The sequence below is a fragment of the Thunnus thynnus genome, chromosome 13 (assembly GCF_963924715.1).
Source record: "Thunnus thynnus chromosome 13, fThuThy2.1, whole genome shotgun sequence".
NCBI lineage: Eukaryota > Metazoa > Chordata > Actinopteri > Scombriformes > Scombridae > Thunnus > Thunnus thynnus.
This window is the reverse complement of record NC_089529.1, coordinates 13,284,600-13,302,835: the sequence shown is the minus strand read 5'-3', so window position 1 is coordinate 13,302,835 and position 18,236 is coordinate 13,284,600. Positions and strand designations below refer to the sequence as shown.

At 39.0% G+C, this 18,236-nt stretch overlaps 1 protein-coding gene across 1 annotated transcript; it reads left to right on the top strand.

Annotated features, from left to right (window-relative positions):
- Positions 1 to 202: 202 nt before the first annotated feature.
- nectin1a (nectin cell adhesion molecule 1a) lies at positions 203 to 17,372 on the top strand. The gene is made up of 10 exons (XM_067608094.1): positions 203 to 827; positions 9,958 to 10,070; positions 11,969 to 12,227; positions 13,618 to 13,735; positions 13,976 to 14,157; positions 14,292 to 14,409; positions 14,634 to 14,785; positions 14,916 to 15,048; positions 15,159 to 15,222; positions 17,036 to 17,372. Exons 1-10 carry the CDS (start codon positions 776 to 778, stop codon positions 17,351 to 17,353), a joined length of 1,509 nt encoding a protein of 502 aa, XP_067464195.1. The 5' UTR covers positions 203 to 775; the 3' UTR covers positions 17,354 to 17,372.
- The last annotated feature ends 864 nt before the right edge of the window (positions 17,373 to 18,236 follow it).

The following is an 18,236-nucleotide window of genomic DNA, read 5'->3' as shown; positions in this document are numbered from 1 at the left end:
GCTGCTTTTATAAAAATGTTTACTACATACACCTGGCAAAGTTTTATAAAATAAACACACAGCAACAAAAAATGCAATAATTTATTGATAACATATAATCATTCTTCTGCCAAAAAAATGTAGTTTAGACTCCCTTTTGCAACCAGTGGAGTCTCCCCCTGTTGGCCATTAGAGAGAATGCAGGTTTAAGTCACTTTTCGGACTGGGAGCTACCTGCTTGGTGAGAGCTCAGTGTCATTGGTGGGTTGGGTGTCAGGACAGCAGCACAGAGTCACTGGGAGCTGTAGCTACGCCCTTGTCTGGGCCCCTATTGAGTGTGCTCATTTAAAACAGCCTGACTGCGCCTTTTTTTGTAAATGTGCCGGCTGGTAGTTCGCTCAGCTCAGCCCTCACAGTGACGGATAGTTGTCAGTCGGGTCTGGACTGGGGGGGTAGGCTATCTCGGAAATAATCTGCCCACGCGTTAAGCTGCTTTATCCCCGCCAAGCTTCAGCCGGACAGAGACTGCAGCAGCTCCGGTACGGGTCAGAGGGGAGTCAGGAGGAAAAAGTGTCACAAGGTGAGGGGGACTAGTTTTAGGGGACAGTTTGTGAATCAGAGAAGAGTGAGTGAGTGAGGCGCTTAACTTACATGGAGACCTGACCTGACCGGACCCTGACACACAGTCCTGAAGCTGAACCCGCTGATGTGCGCTCAGTCTGGGAGGCAGGAGGCGTCAAACAAGTCCACACTGAGAAATTAACCACAGCGAGAAGCTGGCAACGCTGGTTTGGGCATGGAAAACTCCAGATTTTGGATATTCCTGATAACAACTTGTGTTATTTCAGGTAGGCTGCTCTGCTTTTCTTAGCACCTGTTAAATAATAGTGATTAGTGACAATTAAGTTTCAAAAAGAAGGACATACAACCTATTATAAATATAGATTCTTTTGATAAATGATTTGATATTTATGAATATAAAGTGGTAATAGTGTATTTTGTCTATTTTACATTAGTATACACTATTATATCATATCATAATGGTAATTGTTGTATTTACAAATAGTTCATGTTTTTAGAGTAAAGTGTAGTTCACAATATTCAATAATTTAACATAACTCACAGTTATATAACTCACACTCCTCTCATCTTCATATCCAAATGATTTAATCTCAGAAACTGTTAATTAACTCCCCCTCCTGTTACTATAGAAGTCAGATCAGATGTTTTCAACAGGTTCTTGTATTTTCTTTATGTCCTACACATTTTCCAGCTAACTCACCTGACGTCAACAGGTGTGCTGCACACTTAGATGTTGTCACCCCTGCTGATGTCACCCCCACATCTTAATAGTGTGTGTGTGTGTGTGTGTGTGTGTGTATGAATGGACTAACTCTTGCCTCAGTGTAACAGGTGCAGCGGTGTAATCACACTAAGCTGGGACCAAACATACAGAGTTGTGGCAGTGTGACAATAGGGGGGGTGGGGGGGGGGTCGTTATACACATGACGTGATGACAAAAGCAATTGTGGCAGCATACGGATGCCTTGAGCTGCTCTGACATCTGCTGTGATTGCTTTTTTCACTCAGTCAGTGATAAACCCGTCTGTGCTAGTTGAGCAGTAATTTACTGGTGTGTGCATACATGTGTATGTGCTAACTGTGTGTGAGGCGGCGCCATGTGTGTGGGATTGTCATGCTGAAGGACAGGGCAGTGGATTAGAGCTGCACAGGGAGCAGGCAGGAAGGGTGTAACAACATGATCGCTGCCAAATCCCAGCCTACTGACTGTTGCTGCAGCGTATCTGTCTTCTCCTGACTGGTGCAGACACCTCCGCAGGCCCGCCAGGCACTGTGGGGTGCTGTCACAGGCAGTCATATGTTTTCTCCTTCACATAGAAGTTCCTCCAACGCACACAGAAAAAGGCTGACGGACACTGACAAGCAGACATCCTCATGAATTTTAGCATAATCCACTGTCCACAGCTGGATCACACTGTCTCTACCCCACAGAAATAATCCAGCACAAACACACAACCCTTCTGTCCTCTTCCTCTTTTGTTTGTCTCTTTTGTGCATCCCCCCTCTCCAGAGTTGTCTTTTTTTTTTTCTCCTTCATTGTCTCTCAGTCAGTTGACCTTCCTCCACACACTTTTTCTCAATTTCTCTCCATCTCCCTTCTCTCTCTCTTTCTCTGGGTTTATTCTCCTCTCATGTCCCAAAACGCAGATGCAGCAGCGACAGTCATCATAATCCTGTGAGCTGCCCACTGAACGTCGGCCAAGCGCACACTCCACGTTCCTGCCGTGCCAGAGATTACACACCCACACAAACACAAGCACGCAAACGTACACACAGGCCCCAATCAAAAACAATGAGAGATTATAATCGATTTAGGGGGAAACAAGAGGAGAAGAGTTTTTCTGCATTTTAATCAGTCAAAAATGGGGGCATAGACACATAATTTGGCAAAGTGGATTTCCAAAAAGTCAGTTTCCATCGTTGGGAAAGATTTTGTTATTTGTTGCCTTGCTGTACAATCTGTTGGTTTAGAGAAATTAAGAGACTTGCTATCAGAAATCACAGCCGATCGCAGGAATAGGTCATATTGCTACCCGTAGTTATGCATTGGTGAAGTTTTATTTTGAGCATGATGTGTGTTTCTGTGTGTGTGTGTGTGTGTGTGTGTGTGTGTGTGTGTGTGTGTGTGTGTGTGTGTGAGAGAGAGCTGGTCTTCTTTCTGCTTAAGGTTTCTCTGCATACATAGTAAGTCACAAGGCCAAAGACACAAACACAGTGTGTAATCCCCGATCAATCACAGATTTGATGGCCTGAAAGATTAAACAGTTAATCTGTCCTCTCCTCTTTCTCTCTCTGTGTTTTTCATTTTCTCGTCTGTCGCATGAGGTCAGTTTGTTAGTATTTGTTGCCAAGTGAGCGAGGCTGAAGATAGATGTAGTTTGTCCAGCCGGTCCTGCATGGAAACGCTGCAGTTTAATGTTGGGATCTTTATTATTAACAGTACCACTGCAGAGAATGATGTCAGCCCGATATATTTAATACACGTACTTCTAAATACTTCAAATAAGGACTTGGTGCCAATGTGACAGATCAGTTAACTTCATGATTTTCTCTCTGCTTTCTTTTCCAGTTTTCTGTTGATTTAGGCCAAACACCGAACTGTAAAATGAAACTGATGTGAGTCTATCATGTCGAATTTAAAAGTAATCCTGTTTTTAATCATCGTAAATGTGCAGCATTTTCAGATGTAGTTCCCACAGTTTGAATTTATGAATAGTAAATTTAAAAAAAAACTTAATTCTGCCAAAATATCTAAAGATTTATGGCTGCTGTCATTATGGGGTATTGCCACATAACTAACATCTGCAGTTCAGTTTGGGCTTTGGATCCCAGGCAAAAAAAAACAAAATAAAAGATCATCTTTGTGTTTTATATTCATTTTTAATTATGACTCCATGGCGACGTTGGTCTGTCGATCCACTCTGAAATATCTCAACAACTGTTGGATGGATTACCTTGAAACCTTGTAACGATGTTCATGGTCTCCAGAGGATAAAGCCCAGTGACTTTGGTGACTTTTCTTCTAGCGCCACCATGAAGCTGACATTTGTGGTTTTAAGTGAAACATCTCAACAGTTTTTCGATGGACTGCCGTGAAATTTGGTAGAGACATTCATGTTCCCTTCAAGATGAATTGCAATAACTTTTCATTTAGTGCAATCAGGTGAAAGTTTTAATTTGTCCAATACTTTGGTTTATGAATATCTGCAAAACTAATGACATTCTCATCAGCCTCTGCTGTACTTTGTGTTTAGTGCTAATTAGCAAATATTAGCATGGCCTTGCTTAAAAAAAACATGGCAACTATTTTATCTTTTGTAGCCACGATCAAGATGTAAACAGTAGAAATACAGCATTCACATTACAAAGTAATCCACCATAGATCTACGCCTGCATGTTATTGTTTTATACAGCACCTGACTTGTTTTAAAGTGCCATTTAGGTTGTTTCTTGAATGAAGTCTTTCATATGATTCAGATGTGAATTTTATTCACATATTTTATTGTGCAGTACATTTTGTGATATCTATCTTATGTTGTTTGTCTGTAAATCACTGTTAATACCTATTTTAGCCTGAACACACTAAAGGTTAAAAGCAAAAGAATTTAAAAAATTTGTATCACATCTTATATTTTTTATTGGTATTTACTCAAAACTGTAAACACTTTAACAAAAAGAATGAAATAACAAATGAAATAATGACATTTTAAGGTACCTTTTCCCATGTTTTTTTGCATAACAGTCTTCAGTAACACCTGCCACTGTCTCTGTTGAACGCTCATACATATGAGTTAAGGTTAAGAATGGCCTGACGACATAATGAGCATGATGACAACGATGGAGGATATCCACTCCGGATATAAATATAAAGCCCAACATCATGCTTTGGTGGTTTTGCTTACATGTGTTCTGCACATTCAAGTGTGAAACAATATTACCATTGTGTTGTTACGTTCCCATGGTCGTCTGATGCCAGTGGGCTGCTGTTTATAGAGTATTGTCATGCGGACAGCTGAGGTCATTTCCCATACTCTAAACAATAGAAGAATGTGAATGGACCCAGTGAGAGAAGAGGAAGGTGGGAGAGGGTGAGATGTGGGGCAGATGAGATATGAGGGTGCGTGTGTGTGACAGAGAGAGAGAGGGAGGCTCTCTGTCCGCTCTGCCCTCACCTAAAGCCCCTAATCAGCTCAGCTACAGAGCTCAGTAGGGGGGGACTCTCAGTGGGATGGGTGTGTGTCCATGTGTGTGTGTGCATGAGTGTCAGGGTCCACAAGTGAAAGGTATTTTACCATCCTGGTTTCAAGAAGAGCTGGAAGAAGTTACAAACAGACTTTTCTATTAACCTGATCTGAATGCACACATCCAAACAAACACCCTCTTGTACTTGGAGGGTGGCCAAGGGGACACTCATGTACCACAGACTTTCTCCCAGAGAATATCCTTTAAAGGAATAGTCCAACATATTGGTAGTTAGATGGAGAAGACTGATACCACTCTCATGTCTGTAAGCCAGCAGACTCTGCCTGAAGGTTACAAAATCAGCCTGCCAGCACCTCTAAAGCTCACTAATTAACTCATTATAACTTGCATATTTAATGAGAGCAAAAACTGAAGTGTAAAAACGTTTTGCTGGGGGTTACAGTACATATTGTCACTGTGAAGGTTGCCAGGTAACTGGGGAGAGTAGTACTGATGATCTCATCTAACTCTCAGCAAGAAAGCGGATACAGGCATTTCCCGTATCCTCATACATTTTGTCAGATTTGATCAGAAATGCAGTAAATTTATTTAAATTAATGTGACATTAATTACTAAATACTTTAAAGAGTTCAACAGTAAACTGAACAAATCCTCTCATGCTGTTCTAGTGATGGGACTGTTATGTTTATGTGAAAATTAACTTTCAAAAACTCCCCAGCGAATGTGTAATTGTAGAGCTAGAGAAGTTTTCAGCTTCTTGAATTCTGATGTTGTAACTCTAATATTTGACCACTTATGTTCATATAGATTTAGATCTGCTAATATGTTTTGGAGAAGATGTGATACACCCACCAGGTTTGATTTACTGGCTACATTTTGTTCAAATGCAGGAAGTTGTGTAGCTATTTTAAACAGTGAAAACATAGTAAGGTCAGTGGAGTGTTTTACATGTAATTTGACATTTTGCTACGTGGATGGTTGAGATGAATCGACACAGACAGTCTGCTTGTGGTGCATGTGGTGTCAAAAACACAACAAACACATTTATAGGGACTGAATCCACAATATATATGTACAGCAGCAAACAGACCATAAATTCTCTGATGCAGATGCATTTTGATATTTTAAATGCCGTAATCTACTCCCACTACTGGCCTTCCCCTCTCAACGATCCACCTCCTCACACAACGAACATAAAAGTGGGCATGTAAGGAATGGTCAACTCTTCGTCTCTGATACAAAACTATTAAACTTATTACTAGAACAAAATGGCTCAGGTTGTACTTGACATCATACTGTATTTGGTTGATTGAGGTCAGATTGGTCCTAACATCTGTATTTCTGAGCTTGTGTTACGGTTTGCCAAATACATAGTTGCATATTAAATGCTTTTTCAGCAGATTTGTACGAAAAGCTGAGACCAAACAAATCTATTAAAGTAGGGAGTTAATACACTCTCTAATCATCATGATCTAATCGAGGCTTTGTGTTTGTATTTTGATCTTTCAGGTAGAAGGTGCGCACTAATATGCTGTGCCTTTTCTCTGTGAATCAGTGCATTTTGTGTCTCATAAATCACTGAAACAAAATGTCAGAAATGAGTGTGCCGTCACTTGAACCTGAATCTTTCCGATTTTGAATTTGTAATGATTTTATGGCTCAATGAAACCAGTGAAATCTGCGCCGTTTTCTTTCAAATTGTGCAGGTTTTCTTGCTGCAGTTTTGAGAGTGCAGTGTGGCTTTCAGTTGTCTACAGTGTTTTATGTTTAATGGTTGTGAGATCTAAACTCTAAGACAGCATCAAGTGAAAAATAGCATGTAATTCATTTAAATGTATCAGCCACACACAGAGACTTGTGTTAAGTGTTGTTTTATGTCCAGAAAATGGCAGATTTCTGCTGGTGTGTTACCTCTCCTGAGTTATGGGAAGTTGGCTTTTTTTAAGCTAAGTAACGGGTTGATCTTTTATCAGCTCATTGTTGAGGGATTTTCATGTATCATTCAGAAATACGATGCTATTTCTAACACTGGATCCTAATTCCCAAGACTCTTTCTGCACTGTTGTAAAGTTAATGTGATTTTACAGCTCATTGTCTGCTGCTTTGCCGTCCAACTATTTTTACCCCAAACGTCTCCCGATTCTGCTTCTCTGAGAATATAAAGAAGGCTATTCCAAACTCGTACATACAGAGAGGTCTGGCATTGTAATACCTTGTCTAAATAAAAACAAAATCTATCCTAATCCTAACAGAAAGAGTAGTTGGCAAGTGAGTACTTGCTGGCTGAGGCAGGTGAACAAGGTGTTAAAGTAGTCAAGTCGAGATGTGGTAAAAGCATGAACAGCTCTCAAGGCTGAAGGAGAAGCCTGATTTTCGTAGTTTGCTTTGCTGGAAAGTAGCAGGACTGAACCAATTATTTCAAAATTCAAATGGCGGGCAAACATTACAGAAAGATTTTTTTTACAGCAGATTTAACATTTGTAACAACCAATCATGTTTGGGTAATTATGCGTAACAGTACTTAAACAATTTGTCGCATTTATGTGGGGAAAATTTGGTGAAGTTTATTTATTTATTTCAGTTTTGAATTGTGTGATTGAATGAGAGATAGATCTAGTGTTATTGTCGGTAAAACAATGATAAGAGACATAACAACATTGAATTATGTGGAGGAGGTACACAGAGAACAGGACTGGACCAAGATTGACCCCTGGGTCACACCACACATTAAGCTTTGTCTAAGCCTATCAGTAGAGCAACTATGGGATGATGTACAGACAGTTCTTATGGATAGTGAGAGGGGAAACATGGGTAACAGATGTTTTTTTAGGAGGAAGCTGGGGAGGAACTTTGATGTTGCAAAAAAGAGGCTTTTGAGCTAAGGTCATCTTACCTGTATTCATTGAAGCAAACTACACATTACACCGTCTTCTTGCCTACTTCTAATATTCCTGCAGCACCCAGAAGGAAAAAGAAACAAGAGAAAGAAATAACAAAAGACTGAAGGTTCAGATTTAAAATGTCTGCAAAGAAGGATTCCTGACCCCATATCTGCTTGATTTCAGTCAATCAAGATGAACAAACCTTTAAAAAACTACCAAATTAAACCCTCAGTATGTAAAAACTATTGCTCATATTGTTTTATAGATATATTATTTAAATGAAATAAGTATTTGCTGATTGTTGCTATACTGTCTGATAAAGTCACGAGAGAATGTCTGATAATATTGGTGCTAGTGTATCTATAATGTACCACAAGAGGACTATTGATTATATATCCTCTTTTACTGATCACAGTTTTGTCAAACATTTATAAATTACACAAAAAGGAGCCATTGTTCAGTTATTGTGTGTTGTAGCTGTGCAGGAACATCATGTTTGCACATTTCTCAGGGAAGCAGAAACACCGCAAAGTTCGGATGCTGAAATAACGTTTGTAGGTTATAGCGTTATTTCGTGATTAACGAGAGGATGTTGTCAGAGTGAAGAAGAGCTGTATGTAGTTTTGATGTCTGCGTTGTCAGCCTGGGGTGTTTTTGATTGGTTGCCTCTGTGACAGAGACTAGACTGATCAATACTCCTCCATTAATAACATGGAAATATTGAATATGATGATGAATGACGAACTATGGCATTCCATTATATCTGTTACTTTAAAATACAATATTCCAAATATGGAAAACACTGCTGGGTACGAGTTACATTCACACTGTCATATTTCTATAATAAGATTTTCCAGTCATCTGGTTTGTTGCATTACATGTTTGAGATGTTATAAAGGTTACCAGCTGAAGTGGTTTTCAATGTACAGGAAATAATGAAACCACATATTGAAAACCAGATTAAAATCTAATTTGTTTGCCTAAACTTTAGGTATTCTTTGCCAAAATTATCGTTTCTATAGTGACACAGAAAGGTTTTGCTAATGGGCTGGTTTACTGCTTTCTCACGTACAGACGATATTATTCTGTATTCACAAGTCAGTGTGTTTCCTTTGCTTTTGTGAAACTCTGATAAGTTGCCTAATAGTGCCCTAAAAACTCTCTCCAAGCTAGCAGCATCAGCAGGAGCTTTTTGGTGTGACCTTGGGAAGAAAAAAAGTGCATGCAAAAAAGCTGATCATTTTGTTTGTGAGGTTAATGTGTAACATTGACATTGGCATTATGAGTCTTTATTTACCAGTTTTTAAATAAAAAGTAAAATTCTGATGAAATTGTAGTTTAAAAGATATATTTTTACATTTTTTTTTACCCCTAACCTAGCAAATCCAAAGCACAAAGTAATCAAAATGAATACATTTATTAAAAACACACTGTGGGAAAACTTAATATCTAAGAGTTTTAGGGAAAGTAACAAGTAAATTGGCAACAATTTACATTTTTGGATGTATTTCCATCTCTTCAGCACTTGTGCTTTCTTATTTTTCTTGGCGGTTGCCACGTTAAGAAAAGGGAGAAGAGATTTTAAGTAGATTAACTATAAAAATAAAATGATTTCGTAACAGTAAATGTCAGTAAATGCATTGCTAAATAAACAATGATGGTAAGATTTTGGATGTTTTAATCAAAAATGACTGAGTTACAATAGGATACTGTAAGTGCACATTTGGATATTGGCATGGTTTTGTGTGTGTGTGTGTGTGTGTGTGTTTGTACTGTCAAACACACACACTGTGGGTGTATGAGAATGAGAGCCACCATTGTTTTGAGCTGTTTTGTTCAGTGTACCTTCATTGTTCTCTGTGCTGCATCATGAATAACAAGAACTGTATTCTTTATGAGCCCACCAGATTAATTATGATGTTACTCACAGTATATCTGACCAACACAAGTAAACACACGTGACTGATGTACACTCAGTAAGTGGGTGGGGTTCTGCTGTGGATTTGTTAAAGGGGATCAGTAAGTCAGTGGGAACAGTAACCAAACAAATCGCACTTATTTATACCTCACTTTAATCCACAACCTTTAACCTCAGCTCACCTCTCACGCTGCTAAATCATGTATCACCTTTGACAGCTCAGCTCACTTTATAAGCTCCACATGCTGTGCTGACTGTGAACAGCTTAGGGCATGCCTGTCTGACGCTGCAGGGCGTGTGTGTGTGTGTGTGTGTGTGTGTGTGTGTGTGTGTGCCTGCCCATTGTGTAGGTGAAAGTCTTTTATGTCTGTACTTCTTGTGTCTCAACCACAGGAGTGAATGGCCAATCTGTGGAAATGGATGATGGGAAGTCAGGGTATGTGGGTTCAAAGGTGGATCTCCGCTGTCGGTTCATCAACAGCTCCCCGCCCGTCAAGATCTCCCAGGTACTGATCCATCTGCACAGGTGGACCACACACAACTGCATGCACAAAAAAATGGAATCCCATTCCTGTTGTAGATACACGCCCAGGATTTGTAGATACAGTAAACCAGCAACATAAAGAAACAAGACTAGGGTCCAGACTAAACAACTGGACTGAGACCACATGAAAAAGTTGATCATAAGCAGTTAAAGCAGTACCTGATCTGTGTAAGCGATGTAAATCCTATAGAAGATCATTGGTGACCATGGTAACATGAATGTGTGTGACCATGTGAGTACGGAGATGTTCCCTGATCAAACAGAAAGTGAAAAGGAGTTAAAAGAGAAGTGTGTTAAGCTTGTGTATTTTAACAATTCCCCAATAAAAAGTAAGTGACAGTAACTATCCTCTTGTAATATTATTAAAGTACAAAATGCCTCTTATTTTTGTCTGTCCCGTTCCTGTCTAAGGTCCCGGTGTAGTCTCAACTATCAATGCTCATAATCAGTTATTTCTTCATGATTTCCCTACCTTGGTCAATTATGCTCTGATGATACAAGATTGCAATCACCAGAACTGTCCAATGAATGAGTTACCTGTCAGTCCACATGACGCTATGCCCAAAGCTCTTGATTCGTTGGTAAAAGCCTACAGCCACACTAGTAGCTCTGTACTTTGGTACAGCAGTGATTTAATTGAGCTAAATGCTAACATCAACCTGCTACCACATTCACAATAACAATGCTAACATGCTGATGCTAAGCAGGCATAAAGTTTACCATGTTCACCATCTTAGTTAAGCTTGTCAGCATGCTAAACATGTATGCTGAAGATAATTCATTTTACATGTATTTGATCAAGTTAGACAATAAGAAATTTTGCATTGATGATGGAGCTAGATGAAACCTTTGGGTCACCAAAGTTATTACAATTTATCCTGAGGGGAACATGAACGTGTACCAACAGTCATGACCATCCAACCAATAGTTGTTGAGACATTTCACTCAAAACCACAAATGTGAACCTTTAGGATAAGTGAAAACTATGAGCTGCTGGTGGCACGAGAGGAAAGGTCAGTAAAGTCAGTGGACTTTCTCTGTCATAAATGCTTTGATCCACCCGCCCCTCCAAAAAAACAGAAAAAAATTACATCAAAAATAGGCCTGCTTTGGCTCAATCATGTGAAAACCTGACACACAGCACTGCATTGTATTAGTTACACAACCTGATTTCTATAAATCAAGCTCATTGGAGGAATATCTATTTTGATTTGTTAATCGGTGTAAACAGAAACCAGTTTAATTTGCATCAGATGAGTCACAGAAAAGAAAATCAATTGCATTTTTCTAATGTAGAGGACATATAGAAATATTGGAGGTATGCATCATGTATGCACAAATATTCTACAGCACATTAGGGACTTTTCCAGCAGTTGTTTAAACCAGTTCAATACATTGTAATCAATGGCTACCATTTCTAAAGCATTAGTTAAACTAATTCACCACTGTCTAGGCAGTCATTTTCATTTCAGTAAGGAATTAAAAGTCAATCCCTGCTCTCAAACTGCATTAATAATTGAACTCGGACAGAATAAAGGCTATTAATTGTTTACTCTGACCATCTAATGAATGCATCAGTGAGCTGAACCACTGGCTGCCAGGAAATCAATCTGTGGTTTGCCTTTGAAAATACCCATTAACAATGGAAAATATAAACAATGTGCAGTGCAGCTAATGGGCTAAAACCACCAGTGTTGTTTGGTATAATTGTAGATCCCTATTTCACATTCATCTTGTTTGTTTATTGTAGGCCTACTCTTTATTTTAGAAATATTAATTTGTCTGTGGTTTAGGTCAGAGAGCTTCTCCCCGTTCTCCGTCAATAACTGTTTCCATTTCCATCCATCCTTCCCTCCCAAGGTAACATGGCAGAAATTGGTGAACGGAACAAAGCAGAATGTGGCGATCGCCAATCCCTCCCTGGGTGTGTCTGTGGCCCCGCCATACAGGGACCGTGTCACCTTCAAGAATGCAGCAGTGAGGCGCCGAACGCCGACTCTTGAAGACACCACCATCACCTTCTCCTCGCTCCGCCTCTCTGACGAGTCCACCTACATCTGTGAATATACCACATTCCCCGCAGGGAACCGAGAGAACACTGTAAACCTCACCGTCTACGGTATGACAGACATGCGATGATCTGAGCTTTAAGTGAGAGACAGGAGGACTGTCACTCTCAAATCTGTCAGAGGATGTTAGAGGTGAAGTTGCACGTGTGATGCAGTCAAAGGCACAGAGGTGAAGATTTGTTAAAAAAATCAGCGATTATGTTATTTGGAACTTTTATTTGGAATCAGTTGTTGTTTTTGAGCATGAATGTTCATCCTTGACCTTGGAAACTGACATTGCAACTCGATATCCACTTACTAGAACTCACTGGAACTTTACAGTGTACTTGTCTCTGATCAAAGATGATTTTGATCTTTCTCTGGCCGTCCATTGATGACCTTTGACCCCTTTTCAGTCGATGCTATGACCAGTAATGTTCACAACACTTGTTGTATATGAAGTCATACACAACTTGAGTTTTTTCTTCTTCTGTCTTAAGAGTGCACTAGTACATATATTAAAGGAATAGTTGGACATTTTGGAAGAGTCTTGTCGTCATCATGAGGTTGTCAGGCAACTAGCAGAGGCTCTGGGAAGTCGCTGCTTGCAGTGAAGAAATAGTCTGACCCATAACCCCCCATAAAACACAACTTTTTATTTTTACACTTCAGTTTTTGTAAGAATTAAACAAACAAGATATAAAGTGTTAATTAGTGAGCTTTAGAGGTGCTGGTAGATTATATAACCTTCAGACAGAGCTGGGCTAGCTGTTTCTAGTCTTATTGCTAGGCTAAGCTAAACAGCTAAGCTATTTAATGGACAGGACAGATATGAGAGTGGCCTCGAATAAAAGCAAATAAGCATATTTCCCAAACGTTGAGCAATTCCTTTAAGGTGTTGAATGGTACATAAAGCAGTCCTGCTGGTGGTTCACATTAATTTAGCAATGTCCGTTGTAGTCTGGCAGATTAGTTTAGGTTTAGTTTACTGTTTCCGAGGTCAAGAACGAATTTTCACACTCAACTAAAAAACACTGAATACTGTTTTCTGAAGGTAAAAAAAATTGGGTTGAAATTTTGGTGAAAAAATACATAGAAATAAAAAAAATTGTAATTTTTTTTACATTTTTGTTGGATATGTTATCTGTACATTCTATTGAGAACCAGCTAGCACTGTGAAAATGTGATTTTTGACACTTTTCTATTTTTCTATATATCAATATAGATATACCAATACCAATTGCATGGGTGCCACATTACCTGTAGACCCTAATTAAGTGATCATTTGTAAAATCTTGACTACACAATTTTGTCCATGGCACCAGTGTAAAAAATGTTATTGATTTTGTGAAACTGAATTTTTTTTTGTAATTTTTTTCTGTAATAAGTTCAACATTATACTATATTATCATGCTTTAAAAACGTTCAACTCAGTGCTCATGTTTATTTTCATTGGCTCAGTTCGCCCGACAACCCAGATGAGTCTGTCCACGCCAACACTGGTGGCTCGTGCATCCAACCTGAAAACACCGGTGGCTACTTGTGTCTCTGCCAATGGAAAACCACCTGGTACAATCAGGTGTGTGTGTGTGTGTGTGTGTGTGTGTAAAGGAGTATTTTCCCTCTTGCCCTCCATTAAATCCTACATAAAACCACTCTGTCTCTCATATCTGTATGCTTCAACTTTATATATCTTCTTCCTCTTCTTCTTCTTGTACGTAGCTCCCTTAAAATAAACCTTTGCCTTTCTGTTTAGTGTATACACATGCACATTCTGTATCTACTCTGTGTCATGACACTGATATCTTAATGTGTGCAGGTGGGAGACAAGGGTGCCAGGAGAAGTGACCAATCGGGAGTACAGAAACTCAGACGGGACATTCACCGTTCAGAGTGACTATATTTTGGTGCCCAGCAGAGACACACACAAGGAGACGTTAACCTGTGTCACTACCTACAATGAGGAGGTCTACACTGACAGCGTCACCCTCGATATTCAGTGTAAGTCTCTCTTTCATAACATTGCAGGTAGAAATAAAGGACAGATGTTTAGGGTTGCATAGTGCATGCCAAAACACTATTACAAGCTTAATTTTAATCCTTTTTTTTTTAATGTGTCCGTGTGTGTCTACCAGACGAGCCAGATGTTTCAGTGGATGGCTTTGACGGAAACTGGTATCTGAACAGAGAGAACGTCCAGCTGAGCTGCCAAGCTGATGCAAACCCAGCCGTCTCTCTGTATCAGTGGAGAGTGTGAGTACAGCTTGTTTTTGTGTCGCTCAAATTCACTATCCAAGTAAATTTACCCTAAAAGAGGGACACACATGATTTCCATAAACAAACAGGGAGAGTGCACTTCAAGGTCTCACATGTTAAGAGCCCCGCGCATTTAAAACTGAGTTATTAACTTGGATAAAATGTTGTTTGGAGAGATGTTTTGGTTTCTATTTTTGATTTTTTTAATCTGTTTTCTGCAGGGTAAATGGATCCATACCAAGCAATGCTGAGATCCGAGACAACGTTCTTACATTTAAAGGGCCAGTCACATACGACCTGCAAGGTATCTATGTGTGTGATGCAACCAACAGCATCGGCACGAGATCAGGCTCCGTGGAAATCAGCATTATAGGTATGGTTACCTGGGATCAGTTCATTAGATTTGATTATAAGATCACATTTTTCCCTGCATGACACTGTAAATGAGGCATGTGTTTGTTCTAATATGTATCGATACATGTTTATGTGTGTTTTCTTTGTAGAAAAGCCACTACCGCAGATCGCAACAGGTGATGTCATCAGCGTAGTCGCCTTATTACTGGCTGCTGGAGTGCTCATGGGCATAACCATCACAGTCCTGGTGCTCAAAATAAGAAGTAGAAAAAGCGAATCCTCGTACGTAAACAGTCCATTTATCCATCCGTCTCTTTATTTCACGTGCATGTTTGTGTCCTCGATTACCATCCTCATCATGCATCTTATGTTTTCTCTTTCTTTTCGATCAGAAATGACTCTCCGTCCAGAAAACTGTCCCAGCCGATAAGGAAAAGACCAGCAGATGATATCCAGGTACATTATGGGTTTGTAATTTACATATCATATGTTAAAGTGAAGCATACTTTATTTATTCCTGAAAGTAAATTACAATAGTAGAGTAACAATATAATTAATGCTATATTGCTACCACTGCTTATATGCTATAATACATTAAAAACATAATATTATGCATTAAAAACAATAAATACAATATTTAATCATATCAGTCATTACAAACATAATGAAATGAAACTTCCAAAGCACAAGAGTAAAACAGAATATACAGTACAGTAAATTTACAGTGTATACACTGTATAGTTTATACAGTTTATTCTACTATGTTTGATGATATTTGTGTAGCTTCAGTTATATTTTTGCTTTGCTTTGACTTTTATACCAATTTTATATGGATTTATGTGTATATTATATTTTTTTAATGTTTAGTATTTATAAGGAAAACTGTTAAAAATGCTCTTTAATGCTTTGAGATGCAGAGTTCATATTAAAGGCTCTGCACACTCACATGGGTGTTTTTAATCATTCTGGCTGATTAGACATCTGCTCAGGTTAAAGTTGGGCAGAGCTATGCTACAAATATGCGAGGTCACCAAAGGTCACCAAACTCTGTGTACTGACAGACATTTTTCACAGAAAACATTTTGACATGTCACAGTAGGAAAATCACAGGTGTAAATAATAAGATTAACAATAGCTGAAAAAAAAGCCTCTGACCATTATAAAGATGTAATCCTACTGATGATCATTTATTTAATTAAAACCATATTAAATCAAAAACTGCCAAAGCAGATTTTCTGTCTCCCACTGTCAAACAGGAACAGTGCTCTTTAATAATTGTATCCAGGGAATCATTTACATATTTATGTAGTACATGTAGTGTTCCACAATGTTTGGTAGGATTTGAGTAGTTTCAATGATATTTTGGCTTTAAATTTTATGTGAATTTAGACTCTCAAATTATTTTTACGTATTTCCAGCCACCATGGTAAATTTCTGCTAAAATTTTAATTTATGAAGATACATAAAACTCTCTGTGTTCTATGTGCAACTTGCTTTTGGTTCTGTAGGATAAGGTCACAGTTTTTAGAGTCTGTCTCCAAATAATAATCAGGTGCTGTTCAGCTGCATTGGAAGGATCGTAACAAAAAAGAGGGAATTTGGCACTAAAAACACTTGATTTGACTAATTTGGACAGCTGAAGCAGAAGGAGGGTTGTGGATTTGGTCCCCATCACTTACATTGAAAGTGCATTATGAATTGATCTCTTAGGGTCAGTATGAACAGGAGGAATGATTAAAGCAAGATAACGTGTCATTGATCATTTGGGTGCCTGACTATTGTTTTAGGACAGACTTAAAAAATTGTGCACCTATCCTTTAATGTATAATGATGAGTGTAAGGGCACATTTACCATCATTTATAGTAGGAAAATTATGGATCAAACTCAATTCATTTCGGTAGAATCAGTGTTATCAGTGGATTTTCTGGTGACAGCAAAGTAATAAGGCCTCTCGAAGAGTTCAACTTTGATGTAAATTCGCTCAGCTGAACATTTCCGTCTTAAGCATGCTGACCTTTGAGAGAACAGAGAGGCAGAAAGGCCAAAATGGAGGAAGCTGTTCTATCAGCTGTGTCGCACAACCTTTTCTTCATGGCCTTCCTTCTTCTTCTCCTTCCTCTTTTATTGTATCCATTTTGTCACAAACTAAAATAGCCACAACCAGCATACAAACTCTGGTCACCACACAAATTACCAGTCTCTATACGTCAACCTCCACCACTGTATTGTATTGTATTGTGCATCTAATTGCCTCCCATCTCTCCACAGCATTCAGCACGGTTTTACGAAGAGCTTCCTAACACAGCAGACTACGTGAGCTACAGACTGGCCTGTAACAAGGAGGACTACCCAGAGCCCTACTCCCCTCCCATCAACCCCCCTCTCTCATTTCTGCCCCAGCACCCCTACCACTCCTCACAACCAACCACTGCGACCAACAGCAGCAACACCACCAACACGTCAAAAAACACCTTCTCCCCTCCCTCACACACCACAGCCATCTTTAAGTACCCATCCGTACCGGGCCTGTCTTCTCCTCCTCCAGGGGTGGCGGCGTACACTTTCCCCAAAGAGCAGTACGTCTGAGTGGACACCTCATTAAAAACTCAAACCTCTCCCATATTCAAACTTGAACCTTTCCCATGAGGAGGTTGGAAACATGTGTCTCACCCCGGACTACTAGGCAGTTCCTCTGCACTGTCTTTGCCATTTGAGACGACTCTGGAGGTCAAAAGACAATGCAGCTTTTGTTTATGGACTTATGAGATTATGTCCACTTTTAAAATGTTTTCTCTCTTTTGTCTTTTACTGTGTTATCTATTGTTTGAAAAAGGGAAGATTGTTAAACCATGATTCAAATGCTTGTCAGCAAGGTTAAGTTCTAGGTTAGAGGAAGTTTCTATTGCATGAATGTATTACATTTCACCGGAAAATACTCCAAACTGAATGGATGGGATTATCTCTCGATGTCAGATGTATTTGACCCCTTACTTTATCCTCTGTGCTATCGTTTTTTTTAAAAAAAATACAACAAATGAAAATGAAAAAAAATATTATAATATTTCCTACTCTTATGTCTAATGCTCTCTCTCTCTATCCTATAAACACTGACCTCACCTTCGCGGTTTTACCTCCTGTCCTGATGTAATACTTTCACTGTGCTTGTATTTTGTATCATTTACATTTTTATTTACTGAAGACGATGACTTTATGAACTTGATGTTTTTATTCGTGGTATCTGTCGGTTTTAGTATTCATTGACACTGGTTGTCGGATGAACCTTGAATTTTTAGCATTTAAATAAAAATGATCATGTAAACTTGTCAATCAATCAAAGACACCCCTTATCTGGTAGGTGTGTTTTTGCGGTAATTATTCAGGATTATGCATATTATTTTTGTGATCAGCCTGGATCATCCTGTGTAAAGGGGAAACTTTCTTTGTCCACTTCTTAATAAGCATGTAGAAA

Bases quoted from the DNA above. Each gene is read 5' to 3' on its own strand.
- nectin1a (XM_067608094.1), top strand. From the start codon at position 776: ATGGAAAACTCCAGATTTTGGATATTCCTGATAACAACTTGTGTTATT. The intron at 828-9,957 runs GTAGGCTGCTCT...TCTCAACCACAG, and splicing joins AACAACTTGTGTTATTTCAG to GAGTGAATGGCCAATCTGTG. The intron at 15,223-17,035 runs GTACATTATGGG...ATCTCTCCACAG, and splicing joins GACCAGCAGATGATATCCAG to CATTCAGCACGGTTTTACGA.